The sequence below is a fragment of the Protomyctophum bolini genome (assembly GCF_963924005.1).
Source record: "Protomyctophum bolini genome assembly, chromosome: 23".
Lineage (NCBI taxonomy): Eukaryota > Metazoa > Chordata > Actinopteri > Myctophiformes > Myctophidae > Protomyctophum > Protomyctophum bolini.
In genome coordinates, this window is record NC_137884.1 from 19,112,155 (window position 1) to 19,127,861 (window position 15,707).

The 15,707-nt window shown below is 44.0% G+C and overlaps 1 protein-coding gene across 3 annotated transcripts; it reads right to left on the reverse strand.

Moving 5' to 3' along the window:
- Positions 1-8,410: 8,410 nt before the first annotated feature.
- atp5f1c (ATP synthase F1 subunit gamma) lies at positions 8,411-15,686 on the reverse strand (the record flags this gene model as incomplete). Of its 3 annotated transcripts, none has more annotated exons than XM_080757309.1 (9): positions 15,581-15,686; positions 14,952-14,986; positions 14,444-14,575; positions 12,588-12,792; positions 11,707-11,850; positions 11,340-11,404; positions 11,092-11,247; positions 10,814-10,910; positions 8,411-8,572 (listed from the first exon to the last, which is right to left on the reverse strand). In XM_080757309.1, the coding sequence occupies exons 1-9, from the start codon at positions 15,619-15,621 to the stop codon at positions 8,569-8,571; spliced, it is 879 nt and encodes a 292-aa protein (XP_080613435.1). In that variant the 5' UTR covers positions 15,622-15,686. The 3 variants fall into 3 exon arrangements, with proteins under 3 accessions (XP_080613435.1, XP_080613434.1, XP_080613436.1); XM_080757308.1 differs by lacking the exon at positions 8,411-8,572 and adding an exon at positions 9,604-9,626; XM_080757310.1 differs by lacking the exon at positions 8,411-8,572 and having other exon boundaries at positions 10,810-10,910.
- Between the last annotated feature and the right edge of the window lie 21 nt (positions 15,687-15,707).

Sequence of the window (15,707 nt, forward strand, 5' to 3'; positions counted from 1 at the left end):
AGGCGGTGAGAGCTATGGTGCAGAACGGAGGACGACAGAATGGCAGCAATAAGAAGTGAGAGGAGGAAAGACACAAGAAAAGTTGAATACTTTGGACATTTATTATATCCATGAAGGGAAAGGCTGGTGAGAACACCATCAAATAGACACACGCGCTCACACGCACGTGCGGACGCACGCACACGCACACACATGTAAAGCTATACATTAGGTATTGGTTAGCGGTGTGGTCTGGACAGGAAAGGGCTGGGGCCAGCGCACACAGCAGGACACAGACCTGGGTCAGTGCACGCACGCACACGCACACACACACACACACACACACACACACACACACACACACACACACACACACACACACACACACACACACACACACACACACACACACACACACACACACACACACACACACCTTTACCCACCTATCCTGTTGCAGTGGGGGGTCAGAACCCGATTCCCCCCCCCCCACTCCCACGCACGCAGTCGCACACACACAGACACACACACACACACACACACACACACACAGGTGGACAGACAGAGTGTGCGGAAACTAGCTGTGACATGTTGTCCCATGGTCCAGGCTGGAGGTCTCTGATGCTGGCCTGAGCCATCTATCATAGAGCCAGACCACCGTAACCAAAGACATGAGTGGCATGGATATCTGTCTCTCTCTCTCTCCCTCTCTCCCCCCCCCCTCTCTCTCAAACGTTAAATGGGCCTCATTTATACAGCATGCTTTCTAGTCGTCGACCAAAGACCATTCAAGTCACTGTACAATGTGTGCTACACTCACCCATTCACTGGCCCACAGTGGAGTCAGCCATGCGCAGCACCAACCTGCTCGTCGGGACCACTTAAGGGCGTCAGTGTCTTGCCCGAGGACACGTTGCAGCCGAGGAGGAGCCGGGAATGGAACCAGCAGCCAATCCTTCCAGACCGGTGCCGCTCTGCCTCCCGAGCCACTGCCCGCCTCATCCTGCAGGCACAGATGTATATAGATTCTTTTTAGACATAAGAAAATAAAAAAATAAAACACCAAAGAAAGTGGTGCAATATAAAAAATATGAATGCCATGTCGTCTCAGATGCTAATTTGTTTATGCGTTTTGGATAGAGCCTATACGTATATGCCCACATAAATAGATCTAGTTTGATCCCCATGGGGAAATTCAGGTGTCATAACAGATAATCGTATCCAAAAGATACTGGTTGCTTGCCGTGTTTTGCGGCAGTGAAAATAGCCGATGTACAAGCTCACGACATGTCACCATGCGACACAACGTGAGCTTGCAGTTCTGTTATAGTTTGTGCGCAACTAACAAGTATAAATCAGGCTTAAAGGGCCACTTCACCCTTTTGCAAAATAATATTATGTTAACACCCCGAACGCCCAGGGGTATTTGGGACCATTAAATCAGGGTGCCCAGTGATTTGCAACTTCAGGGCCTATTTCAAGGTGGCATGGCGCCATCTTGGAAGTAGCTAGAAGTAGCTAGATGTAGCCAAAACAGGGGATCGACAACAACGGCAGCTATATGATTACTTATAACGGCTCCATGTATATGGAGCTGGCCTGGTCTGACATCACCACACAAACACTCAATATCTGGGCATGTCTGACACAGAACTCCATATAGAAATAAGGGACACAGAGAGACAGAAACAGAAATCTCCATATATGGGCATAAAAGGGACACGGACAGACGGGTGGCAACGGGTACAACTAAGTCTAAATTCAGTCTCTGTACGTGTGTAATCCACGCAACTCGAGAACCGTTCGCCCCACTGGTCTAGTTGTAGAAATTCAGCAATCCAGTCAAACACCTTATAGTCAAACACCTTATACTACATTATTTTTCTGGAGGGTGCAACGTTTGCAATCGTGCTACTGTTATCCACTACAAACACTATAAACATTGAGTGACTGCAGTTTCTTCCAGCGGTGAAATGTCCCTTTTAACCCATTTAGACCTGAGGACGATTCTACAAATGCCTTCTGATATACATCCTGACAGTTTTCTGAAAAACCCATGTTTCTATGTCAGTCATTCTAAAACTTTTTCATGTCAAGGACCCCAAAGATTATTATGTAATTGGCCGCCGAGTCGCCGACCCCCATCTGAAAAAATGTTGTTCCAGGGACCCCCCCCAGAAGCAAAGATTTGAGCTCTGAAAGAATATATATTCAAAGATTTGCACTGCATTTTCATGATTTTTCAAAAACAGCAGACCTATACAAGCTCGTAGCTTGTAGATCTGCTATTTTTCAATAGCTAAAGTATATAACATAATGCTTAAAACACCAAAAGGGGTTCCCGCCCGCTGCCCAGCTCCACATCCAAACCTTCAGCCTGACTGAGTAAGTATGGGTCACCCATTTAATTCGTGAAGCCCTTTCCCCTGCAGAACGATGCTGTCTGTGTGTCCCTGGCCTGGCTCTCTCTTTCAACATAACGTGTGGCTGTGCAGGCCTCAGTCACCAGTCAACGGCACTAGGCCCCCGGGCGGCGCGCTCCCGAAAGACACAAGCCAAGTGGGACCAGATTGATGTGAGTGGCCGCTCTCATTTGGACCGGACGTGAGAAAAGTGGCCAGTTTAAGACCACTACTGTATTTTAAACGCCGCCAGCTCTTTCTCCACCGTGGTCGGCGCGCGTTAAAGAGACGGATGGATCCTGTTGGGGGCGGGTGGCGTGTGGTGGCGGGGGGGGACGGGGACCGTTACCACAGCGATGGGAGTTGGGAATGAAGAAAAGACCAAAGGGGGAGAGAGAGAGAGAGAGAGAGAGAGAGAGAGAGAGAGACCAGAGTTGGGTGGGGTGGGGGTATAAATCTGCACAGCGGGAATCGATTGTCTCTCCCTCCGTCTCTCACTATCTCATCTGCCGGGGCTGAGAGAGGCAGGCCGGTTTAAACGATCCTGACCTTGTCCGACATAAATAGTAAGAAAAGTCCACGGAGCAGATAGCTTTGTGTAGGGCTCGGGGATGGGGGGAGGGGGGGAGGGGAATGCATTGAGATAAGGGGGTGAATGAGATAATGCCCTGGCATTACTACATCAGAGTCTGTGTCACTCGCGCACGCACAAACGCACGTACACACACACACGCGTGCAGGCACGCGCAGCCGCGCACACGCACACACACACACACACACACACACACTCACACATTCATAATACTCCATCCGTTGCCGTGGGAAACAACCGTGGCCTTCCTCCTCCCCTCTCCTGGGGTCTGATCCCAGAAGAGAGAAATGGAGAGATAGATGGATAGAGGGGTGAAGAAGAAGAACAGTGTATATGGATGAAGAGGGTGGTGGAATGAGGGACAAAAGGGAGATGAAGGTTGGAGGGGGAGAGAGAGAGAGAGAGAGAGAGAGAGAGAGAGTGAGGCTGGGGGGGGGGCAGGTTCAAATAAAGTAGGTCCTGGGAGACCAGGGAAAAGCAATGGGTGAGGTCTGTGCGTGCGTGTGTGTGTGTGCGTGTGCATGTGCGTGTGTGTGTGTGTGTGTGTGTGTGTGTGTTATCAGTACCAGAGCTCCCATGCTCTTCTCTCTGTGTGATTGTCCCTTGTACCAGTGATGGCAGGGAGGGGGTGGGGGGGTGGGAGGGGAGGGTGAGTCAATTGGCTCCAATGAAACCCCTATTCTGCTCTGTGAAGAAGACATGAATGTTTTAAAATAAGAAAGAGCCCCTCTCTTCCCTTCCCTCTCTTCTGGCGAGTGTAATGCCTCTGTACCTGACAGTGGCGGTTGCCCCGGGTAAAGGCATGAAATCTCTGCCTCCATTGTCACCTGTTCCTCTAATCATTTTCCGCCCGTTGTGTCACAATGGGAGAGGCTGATAACGATAACGAGGGGAGCTAATACAGAGCCACGGCCGAGAGCCCCGAATACAATGTTCACATGTCTTCGCTCGCTCGCTGGCTGGCGCACACACACGCACGCACACACACACACACACACACACACACACACACACACATACATTTTAATGCAGGTGAGCGTGCTCACATACACAATGCCTGCTCATACACAGCAACAAACCTGAACTCACACGCATGTACACACGCACACTTCGACTCACTCCATGACACAGACATTAGAGCGCCGACTGTCAAATCACCCTTGCGTACACGGTTACACACCTTTACAGTTTAATCATACGACTATTCTAATAGGAGACTGATAACAGCCAGCGGAGACGCCGTGTTAATTCTCCGCTTCCTACAGAACCGCCAAGAAAGCCGCTTTCAGTATTTTTTTATATTCCATTTCACACACGGTGACTCAACATCCAAAAGACCCGAGTCTGGGAAGATTTTCCGATGTGGGATAAGAATACCCACATCTTGAGTTCCAGAGTGCTCATACATACTGCAGAGATCTGGGTTTCTCGGGCTGTGGTTGTAGTTTATCAGAGGCTGCTCTGTGACCATATATGCTTTATCAGAGGCTGCTCTGTGACCATATATGCTTTACCAGAGGCTGCTCTGTGACCATATGCTTTATCAGAGGCTGCTCTGTGACCATATATGCTTTACCAAAGGCTGCTCTGTGACCATATATGCTTTATCAGAGGCTGCTCTGTGACCATATATGCTTTATCAGAGGCTGCTCTGTGACCATATATGCTTTACCAAAGGCTGCTCTGTGACCATATATGCTTTATCAGAGGCTGCTCTGTGACCATATGCTTTATCAGAGGCTGCTCTGTGACCATATGCTTTATCAGAGGCTGCTCTGTGACCATATATGCTTTATCAGAGGCTGCTCTGTGACCATAATGCTTTATCAGAGGCTGCTCTGTGACCATATGCTTTATCAAAGGCTGCTCTGTGACCATAATGCTTTATCAGAGGCTGCAATTTCAGTGTTCAGATGCAATCGCTCCCCTCAGGAGCAAACAATAACAAGCACAAATATACAATACGCAAACAAGTCCTGACTCCTGCAGGACATGCACAGTACACACACACATACACTGAGGCCCGCATGCACAAGAATGCACGCTTGCCAAATGCATGCGATAATCGTCTCTCGCGCACAAACTATAGTGCCAGTGCTTATACACAACATGCAAGAAGAATTACTGAGCACCTTGCTCCAGCATCACCAGCCTCTCGTGTTGAGTCTATATCAGTGGTACCCACACATTTTCATGTCAAGGTGACACTAATTGACACTAATTAGCCCACGGACCCCCATTTGAAAAGATGTGCCTGCAGGGACCCCCATAAGAGAAGATTTTTTAAAGCTCTAGCAGTGATTCTCAACCCGTTTAATTTCAAGGACCCCTAGTTTGACATGCATTGTATTTAGTCTATACGGACCCCCATTTAATGGCATTCCTATCTCTGGGACCCCAATTTATATCGTAAAATCAATGTTAATTTAACTCTGAGAGTGTACAAATGTGAACCAAATAACAGTTACAGACCAATAAGGGTCCATTTGGTTCCAAACTATAATTTAGATGGGGACCCCCTGGAACTCCCTCAAGGACTCCTGGTCTATATAATATTAGATTCACCATTGTTTAATTTCTGGTCTGTCCATGAAGGGTCAGATATTATGTAAAATCGTTGTGGCTTGTCGTGGACATCTTTGTCGGTATTTATTAGTTTTGCCAAGTGTAATGCTTAATTGGGTCGTCCACTCACAGTTAACAGTCTTTGTATTGAGTTTGTGCTTGAAATGTACTGTAATTCTGCAAACTGTTAATAAATATTTCAATCAATCAATCAAAAAACAAAAGCATAAATAGATACAAATGAGTCTGACCGTTACAAGTCTGTAACTCTGAGAGTATACGAATGGAACCAAATGGACCCGTAGGCTAAGTGTCCGTTTGGTTCCATTCGTACACTCTCAGAGTTATGGGGGTCCTTGAAAATAAAACGTTGGAGAACCTAATGCACCATAGCCTACATAGTGTAATAGTAAATCAGTGTCATACATGAATTCCTGTTCTGTTCTTTGACTATATAGAAGTGTCTAATTGTACGTCTCTAAATGTTTTGATGAATTGAACAAGGTGGACCCTCTTGTAAACAAGTGTAATGCTTAATTGGGTCGTCCACTCACAGTCAACAGTCTTTGTATTGAGTTTGTGCTTGAAATGTAGGCCTACTGTAATTATACAAACTGTTAATACATATTTCAATCAATTAATCAAAAACATATTCTGAAGAAAACCTGGAGACTGATATATGGATAAGAAGTTAAGAACATTTATAATGGTGGGTCAAAGAAACCTAAAAACTGTCATTACGAGCCTTGTAGTGAAGAAATCTTTCCAATTCAGCAGGTTCAACTGGTCTATTCTGCCGCCACAGAGAAGGATACCCGTTGATATGTCTTGAGAAGTAGATTGTGCCAAGCTATGAATGACTGATGGTGCATGAGCTGACTTCCACTGGTTAACTTTAATAACTTAACTATCAGTTCTACAGCATTACCCGTTTGGACGCATTCCATTATTTCCATACAGTCAACAACACATCCTACTTCCGTTCAGACTGCAGGTTGGGGCCATTTAGGCCTGACAGACCAGATATTTGTTATCAAACAGCGCACTCTGCTGGACACACACCGAACTGAACAAGTACAGGCTCAGTTACCTCGAATTGGCAAAATGGCAACGACAATAAATTAAAACAGCCTGTCACTGTTTCAACAGGTGAGGCTGAGACAGAGATGCACTTCATCTTAAAATGAGTGAAATAAGGAACACTTGGGAACTCCTACAAGTACCGTAAAATATTTTGCCATTTTTGTTTAGTTTTTTTGATTTGTTGAACATATCTGAAATTATTATTGTTATTATTATTTCCTTTGAATTTCACTGAAAACATTTTAACCTATATACTATTTAGTTAGGCCCTATAGGCTATACTGGTTTTCAACCAGTGTCCAGGGAGTCAGGGACAGGGACCACAACAGGTGGTCCTTGAGACTAGTGCTCCAGGTGCAAAATAATGAAGGTCCATTTGGTTTCAATTTTACACTCTCAAGAGTCAAATTATTGTGAGTGGGCGGCAAAGTGAATGTAATGTCGTTTAACATCATTTAGCAAAGTGAATTTAATGTCATTTAACATCATTTAGTTTTAGTGCAATCAGATTTACTTTTTTGTTTGGATGTATAGGCTATGGGCTATCAAGGCCAGAAAAGTTGTTTTTTGCTAGTTAGTGTCGAAGTGTCGTTGAGAAAGACAATGGTGTATGAATGTGTGAATGTAATGTACAATCTATGTAAATGCACCATTTACCATTGTTAAACATATGCATTGCTTAATTTGCAAGAAGTCCACACGATTAGAGAATGTAGAATAATGTTATTTTGATCGTTTGCCTAAAACCCTTTCTCCAATTCATATATTTGATATTGCTGTATTTTAATGTATATTGATTGTTGTTTTGTATTTCAGCTACATTGTAAATGAGGGCCTGTCCCTCAATTGTACTCCGAGCTTAAATAAAGGTTATGATTGATGAGACGCTCTGAGCCTCTGCCAGTGGTGCCTATTTCTAGCCTCCTTATGCTGTTTTGATTCTTTGCACGTGTAATCTGCGGGAGGCTGCCTTTCTGCTGGTGTTGAAGTACTGTTTTGTCAATTGCAGAGTCAACACAGCCATCTACCAGGAGGTTTTAGAGCACTTTGTGCTTCCGTACGTTGGCAAGCTTTATGAAGATGCAGATTTCCATTTCCAGCATCACTTGGCACCTGCCCACAGAGCCATAACTACTAGTACCTGGTGTAGTACTGACCATGGTATCACTGTGCTAGTTGGCTGGTCAGTTTGACACCAGACCAGACCCAACCACACAAATGAGCCATCAAAGCAAACCTGGGCTTCCATAACACCCAGAAGACCACTGATCACCTTCATGCCACACCCCATTGAAGAAAAATGTCATTCAAAAGTATCGTTTTAAACATGCAGTCAGCTTTACAAACTAATTTCACCCATACAAATCAGGTCCCAGTTTAAAAAGTTTGAGAGCACCTGCTAATCTGACAGAATCTAAAGTTATTTTGATACTCATGTTGCTTAAATGTTACTTGCACTGGACAACTTGTGGACTTTGAAAACAAAATTTAGTTCCAAGTGCTTTAGACCACTCTTAAAAGTCTCCCCAAGAACATATAAATATATAGTAAGAAATACAAGTATATTGATTCCTGCTTGAGGCCCAATGTGTGTGCGTGTACTGAAATGGCACCGGCCACAGGTGGAGGAAATACCTTCAACTTAAATAAATAAATGCAGTTGATCTTTAGCTTAATTTCATAAACAATCAGACTTCTTCAGAGAATGACCTGTGTAAAACAAATCGCAAACAGTCACCATGCATCTTTCACAACCACATACACATTTATTGAGGGACAAAACAGAACATAAAGAAACAGTTCTCCGTTAGAGGTTTATTTCTCTGAATATTTTACAAATATAAGCATAATGTTCATATAGACTTGATGACAGTTTGAAGTCCGAAGTACTTTGAAGCACGTAAGCACAACCACTGGCAGGGGACAAGGAGGGACGATTTTGCCCGTTTATCTGCAAAGAGACAAAGAAAAAGATCAAGTAAGAACACAAAAACAAGTAGGCCCTTAAGACTTGGTTTGGCTGTACACTAGGGTGCCGCTCACACATAAAGGACACCCTGTCATCTCGGTGTCTCCTGTGCCGCAATTGATTTTCAATGGGAGTCACGTGGTTGACGAGACAACCACGTGAGCAAGCTTGTTTCGTCAAACCATGCGACTCCCATTGAAAATGCAGTGCGAGCCGTGCGGCACGCTGAAGACACAGGAGACACCGAGAAGACAGCTGTCGTTCATGTGACTGAGGCCTAGGAGAAACTAATGAGGGTTTCTAAAAGGCCTAAAGGCTATTCAGTCTATCCTGAACAGAATGATACCTACTGTATGCTCTTCCAACTAGTCTTTAATATATATTTTTTTATCCCACGATTTTGTAACCCATTTTTCACCCATGTGTCAATCATCTAATGTGATCCTGGGCTCTACACACCCTCCACCAACCTAGTCCCCATATATGGGGGACATGGGGAGAGCAACGGACTTGAACTCATGCTTCCTTCATGCCTGAGTGTCCAAGTTGCTCCTTTACACCTGACAGGGGGGAGTTTCCCTGGTTGGACGTAGCGCGTGGAAGGAACACGTTATTCCAACCAGTTCCTTTCCCCTCCATCAGGCTGGCCAGGGGGAGGCAGTTTAGTGACCAGGATTACTGCATGTTTTTTTGTGAGGGTGAACATGCAAACTCGACACAGAAAGGCCCTTTCGCCAACCCCGCCTTCGGGTATGGGCACTGATGACGCGGAGGAGGAAACATGCCGCCAGCGCCCACAGCATCCCGAGCGGGAATCGAACCCAGGACCTTCTAGCTGTGAGGAGACAGCACTACCAACTGTGCCACCGTGTCCGCTTCTGTGCCACCGTGCCCTCAACTGTGCCACTGTGCCACCGTGCCCTCAACTGTGCCACCGTGCCCTCCAAATAGTCTAGTAGGGAAAGCACACAAACCAATCCAAACCAGCACAAACCGATAGATGTTACCTCCTGTATGTTAATACATGCTTCAGTTCCTGGGTTCACCAATGAAGCAGATCAGATTACAAAAGAGAATTAGCAAAACTGTGGGTCACAAAGATGTTCTAATGGTCACAAAATTAAGTCATAAATGGCCATCATTTGATAAATTAAAATATAAAATGAAGGTGAGTAGGCACAGTTCAAAATATATAATCTCATCAACAGCCCTCATTTTTCCACTGTGTGCATAGTTCAAACCTTGACCTGCTGATGACATTAGCAGGGATTTCAAATTTAAAACTTGTGTTTTTCTTTAGTGTGGCTCTATGTAAGAGGCAAGCCACAGAGTGCATCTGTGTGAGTCTAATCTTGCAAACTGCTGGATTGATCAGTACCATGTCTTGGTGACACTCACAGTCCTGTTCCGATTGGAATTTTATGGTTTTATTTTACAGCACCTCGTAACCGTTTTGAAAGGCTCTGTAAAAATTAAAGTTTACTTACGAAGATTGTCAATTATGATGACACTAGCTTAATAGTCCCAGATTTACATGGGAGCCCCCCCCATTATTACTTTAGGCTGCATCTTGTTACAGTCATTATTTAGCAATAAATTGTGTTCGGGTAGCTCAGTCGCATCCTTTTTCCTACTTTATTTCGCACCAGTGAGGGGTGAGAGGGCGCTGCCTTATTTTGAGGGGTGGGAGGGAGCCGCCTTATTTACTACAGCAAACAACCTTTATTGTTTTAGTTGCCTTAGGTTCAAGTGGCATATCTTGTAATATGCTAAAGGCTGTTTGAATTCTTTAGAAAAATATACTCATGGAAAGGCTATATTATTTTACTTATTTGACCCTATAAAGTATAAACAATTTAGTATATAATATAAGTATATGTAAAACTTTGCCCACTGATATGTTAACTCGTCATAGCCTACAACTTCCGTGAACCGACTTCACTGTAGTAGCCTTTTCATAAATTATATTTGTACTTGGGCTGCCTGCTGTCGTGAAAGTTTATAGTTGGGGAAATTCAAAGTAGTAGTAGTTGTGAACTGAATTTGTACTGAATGTTTCCTTTATCCTCGTGTTGCGCTTCCGTTTTCACTAAAGTTTTTATAAGTTGGGCTGGTGATAAATGGGACCTTCTTATTAGTGAGGACCGATATATGGAGACATGGCTGAAAAGTGTTTCTTCAAAAGGAAAGACAAGAGATGGAGACAACGTTTAAAGTTCTTACAGAGCAGCAGCTCCAGAGATGATCTCAATGAGCTCCCTGGTAATGACCGCCTGTCTGGTACGGTTGAAGGTCAGCGTCAGCTTGTCAATCATCTCGGCTAGAGGGAGGGAAATATATCATTTAGTATCAATGCAAAAACATGAACACCCTCATTAAACCCCACAATTAGGTTGAGTCTTGATGAAGTTTTGCCATATGACTAAATCTAAACAGAAGATGCATAGTGCAGGGAGAGTAAAACTAAACTCTAAACTATTCCTTCGTTTAGAACGTCTTACAGGCATTCTTGCTAGCGCCGTCCATCGCGGTCATCCTAGCGCTCTGTTCACTGGTGGTCGATTCTTTCATGCTATAATAAATCATGTTGACCAGGGCGAACTCTTGGTAGTTCCGGAGCACGTCGGCATCGATGTCATCATAGATGCTCATGGTCTCTGTCGGGCAAGATGGCATACAGTGAGTGAGTGACTGGTTCAACACGGAAAATTCACCGCCGTTTACTTGGGACTTCAGTAAAATGCCATACCTGCGTTAGCGATCGTATCGTTGGAGTACAGGGGCTTCTTGGTGATCTGGTAAGAGATGACAGATCTGTATGGGGAGGGAGGAAAGGTGATGCACTCTTAGGGCTGTATTTTGCGTGTCTTAAGTACCAGGTCTTATTCCCTAACTTGAGTAAACGAAAGACCTGGAGGCGTGATCAATGCCATTTGGCTTTTCTGAGTGGCCAAAGAGCATTGACCACGCCTCCAGGTCTTTAGTTTACTCAAGTTAGGGAATAAGACCTGGTACTTAAGACACGCAAAATACAGCCCTTAGTGTTCAATTACACTGCTGCGATAGCAAATATGACCAAGTAGCAGACAGGAATGATGAAGGTGGGCCTTATTTACTTGAAGTTGTTGTAGATGAGCGTCCCCTGGTCAAACTCATATCCTAGGTTGATCAGCTCTGCGGCGATGATGGAAGCGTCAGCGAAGGTGGGAGGCTTACGGCCAATCTCTTTGAAGTTGAGCAGAATGTGCTGCCCATGAGTCCTGATGGAAGATACATTTAAGTTAAAACACTTTGTGACGCCATTCAAACTTGTTAGCTTAATTGTTATAAATATAATCGTTTAACTGGCCAGTTTTAGTTGTGATGCGAAATGCGACTTGTAATGTGCCCAATTAACATACTCTATCTCAAAGACACCAGACTTCTTATTTTGGAGGGCAATAATATAGAATTTTGCATGAAAGACAAATAATGACAGCCACTGCTACATCCTTGGGGAAACACTATTATAAATGAGGTTTTATGTAATCTTAGCTGTTTTAAACATGACTAACCCTCGTGTTCTCAATCATCCCATTTCTGTTCTGCATTCAGATGCAGAATATTTCTGCAATGCCACAAAGTGACACATTCAAATGTATTCTAGTGTTTCGGCATCCCCCATCAGGGCAATTGGATAAAGAATGGTAAAGTAATTGGTCACGTTCAACGTCACAGTTAGAAGAGAGCTAAACACAACAGTGCCCTTGTGGTTCGAGTGTCTGTCCTGAGACTGGGAGGCCGGGTTCGATCCCGGCCAGGACATACCAAAGACTCTGAAAAATGGGACCCAATACCTCCCTGCTTGGCACTCAACATACCCCCATTGGGGTAAGTCTCCTAGCGTCATGTACAGGGGGTGTACTTGTACATCAAGCTGCCTCACACTACATAAACAGGAGTGTTTGATAAAACGAACTATTACGCAATGTTAACGTCATCATATCCTGTTGTATACCTCTTCAGTATGCCCCTCAGCTTGTCCCCTACGTTGACAACCATCACCTCCTTGCCAGCGGCAGTCAGTTCGGCAATCTCAGCCTTTATGGCCTTAGCAACACCAGAGTGGATGGCACCACAGAGACCACGGTCAGATGACACACCAACGAGCAGGTGCTTGCTAGAGTTCTCTGGCGCTTTGATCTCGGCCTTATCGTAAAGGGCTGGGGAATAAAGTACAACAAACTCATTAGCATCACCCTAAAACATGATCATCAGGTATTATTATAATATAAGGAGGAAGAACTTTTTCCAAAAAAATGTACAGCATTTGTCAAAATCATGCTTTGATGTGGACACGCCCACCAGTTCATTAAATCTCCAGCGATGTATGCAATTTAAATTTCTACCTACAGCCATAATAGAGTAGCACAGCATGATATATTTGGGCCACAATGTAATGGGTTCGATGCCGGGCACCGCCAATTCAGCATATGAGTAGCATGACTTGGGTTCATCAAGTCGTGCAGCAAGTAGTGAGAGTTGATGTCTAGTGCATTGCAAACAGGGATAGACCAAGAATAGAGGGTATGCGTGTGACACCCGTAAGTTATGTGGGAACGCCTGCTGAGTGGCAAAAAAAAAGAAAAACTACATTGTGACCTTGACAGTCAAACTCCTGCCCGTAATTCTGAACAGATTTGTCATTAACAGTTCTCTGTACTTCAAAGTCTGATCGTTACTTTTCCGATTGTCAATTACATTTGTATCACCAGTTAATCAAAGGTTGTCCAAATAGGAAAAACTGTAAAACAAAATAAAATCTAAATGACACAACTTTACTTGGTGTATTGATTTAAGTCAGATCGGTTGGGGATGAGGCATCATACGTATGTTTGTGTTCATGCAGCAGTGCTGCTGGTGCATGTCATCGTCTGCAGTTGTTCAGGTCTATAGATTATAGAGTATTCGGTCAAAGCCAACTTGGATCATGACAACTCACAACTCACTCAAAATACTGAATAGTGTAATGCTCATCTCATAGCCTGGATGGATGACTGCGCTGCTTATATTATACCAAGAAAAAAAAAAAAAAAAAAGGATTGAGGTCCCAGCCTGCACAAGAAATATGAAGCTGATCTTCCCATTAGAATGCAGACATATAAACAGTAAACACAGGACCGAACTAAATCTCGCAGTACAAATAACTGGTTGAATTAATGGTTCAATTAGCAGACATACAAAGTAGGGATGTTCCGATAAGGTTTTTGGGGACAGATTTTTTTTCTCATGATCGACCGGCCGCCAACGATACCGATCTTGGGCGCAAGAAGCAAATTTGAATACTTCCCCAAAATATAAACAAACTGTCTCTGCGATATTGTCGCGTTGGTGTCTCGTATCGTTTATGACAGTCACTCATATTTGATGCAGTCTGTTTCTAGCAAAAATGTAACCAAGTCAGCAGCAGTAACAATAGCGTTTCCTCAGTCAGTTGATTCTTCATATCCATATCAGTGAAACGGCATGGATGATTCGTTTACATTGATGCCATAGTAATGACATTTTTTCACTTGCTAAAAATAGCCGAACTACAAGCTCACAACGCGTCGTGCTGCGACGCGTTGTGGGCTTGTAGAGCGACTATTTTCAGCATGCACCAAATTGTAAAATTACTTAGTGGAACTCTTGTCCACTAGTCCCTTCCTAACATTTTAGTCTAGTTTTTATTTGTTGACTACGGTAAATTGTCAGTATATTTAGTTTGACAGTGAAATAATCTTAGTTTTAGTCGACGAAATCAACACTGCCGTGGACTTACGCCCTCTACCGATATTGGACGACTTCGGTGCTCTATACTGTTGGTATACATACCCAGGGCACCAGTTCCGTAGACACGGGCAGGCTTCAGTGCCCGGTCAGCACGGGCATACTTGGCAGCTGCCACCATCTTCATGGATTTGGTGATCTTCTGGATGTTTTTGACGGACTTCAACCGAAGGTTGACTAAGGGACACAAGAACAGCCCTCGCCGTCTCCATTATCAACAAAATAAAAAACAGCAAGCCTCCCATGTATGCAGTGCTGATTATAAGACGACCCCCATTTTTCAAGACTCATTTGTGGAAAAAGAACATTGAATGTCAAATAGTCTAGTCCCCGATTATAATACGAACCCGTTTTTTAGGATATTTCCATTGGAGAAAAAAAGAATGGTCTTATATTCAGGCCAATAGGGTATATACATAACATGTCAGTGTATAATAGTTTTACGAGAAAACATACATATATATATATACACACACACATACATATATATACACACACGTAACTGTGTAACCCGTGTAACAGGTCTGCAATAGTTGACATAAAAAGTACTTACTGTCCTTCAGGGTAGCCATGTTCCTGAACTGCCCACTGCAAAACGCAGAGAACGCATTCAGAATTGTGTTGCAAGCAGCATCATTAACACAATTGTTACATGGCTAAATACGCCTATAAATGCTCCAATAAATTCAATGCAGCAGACAAGTCAGATGGGGAAGACAAATATATACACATTTCAACTTGCGACAGTCCCATGCAAGCCAACTTGGATTACCCATTAGCACGTTGATACATTATTAAATTCAAGACAATGAAATTAGGTTTTAGACAGTCAAAGTGACCCGTTTTCTGGCCATACTATTTGCGCAGTGTTGACTAGCAGAATTTCGCATGACGGAGAGTTCGGCAGCAACACAATCAGACAATGACATAGAAGGACGGCCAGTAAATGTCATGTAGCAGCTAGGTGTTAGCTGCTGTTAGCTTAGCATGAGCTGCTACAGCGGCTGAACTTGGGCTAAATCACACAGTCTGTCATTCAACCCCTGGCCTGCACGACACAGTTAGCACGTCCTTGCAAATGAATGAATGTTTCTAATCGACCACGTTAACGTTCACACGCCAGCTTATTCGCATGCCACAACAACTAAACCATAATGTATGTATTAAATAATGTTACTTTACCATTGTGGGGAGAACACCAACGCGCTGGTCCTGGCGAACATGATTGCTTCTTACTGAAGGTCAGAGATGCAGCACTGCGCAGGCGCCGAGTAAATATGGAAGATGGCCGAAGGTCTCGCGAGATTGC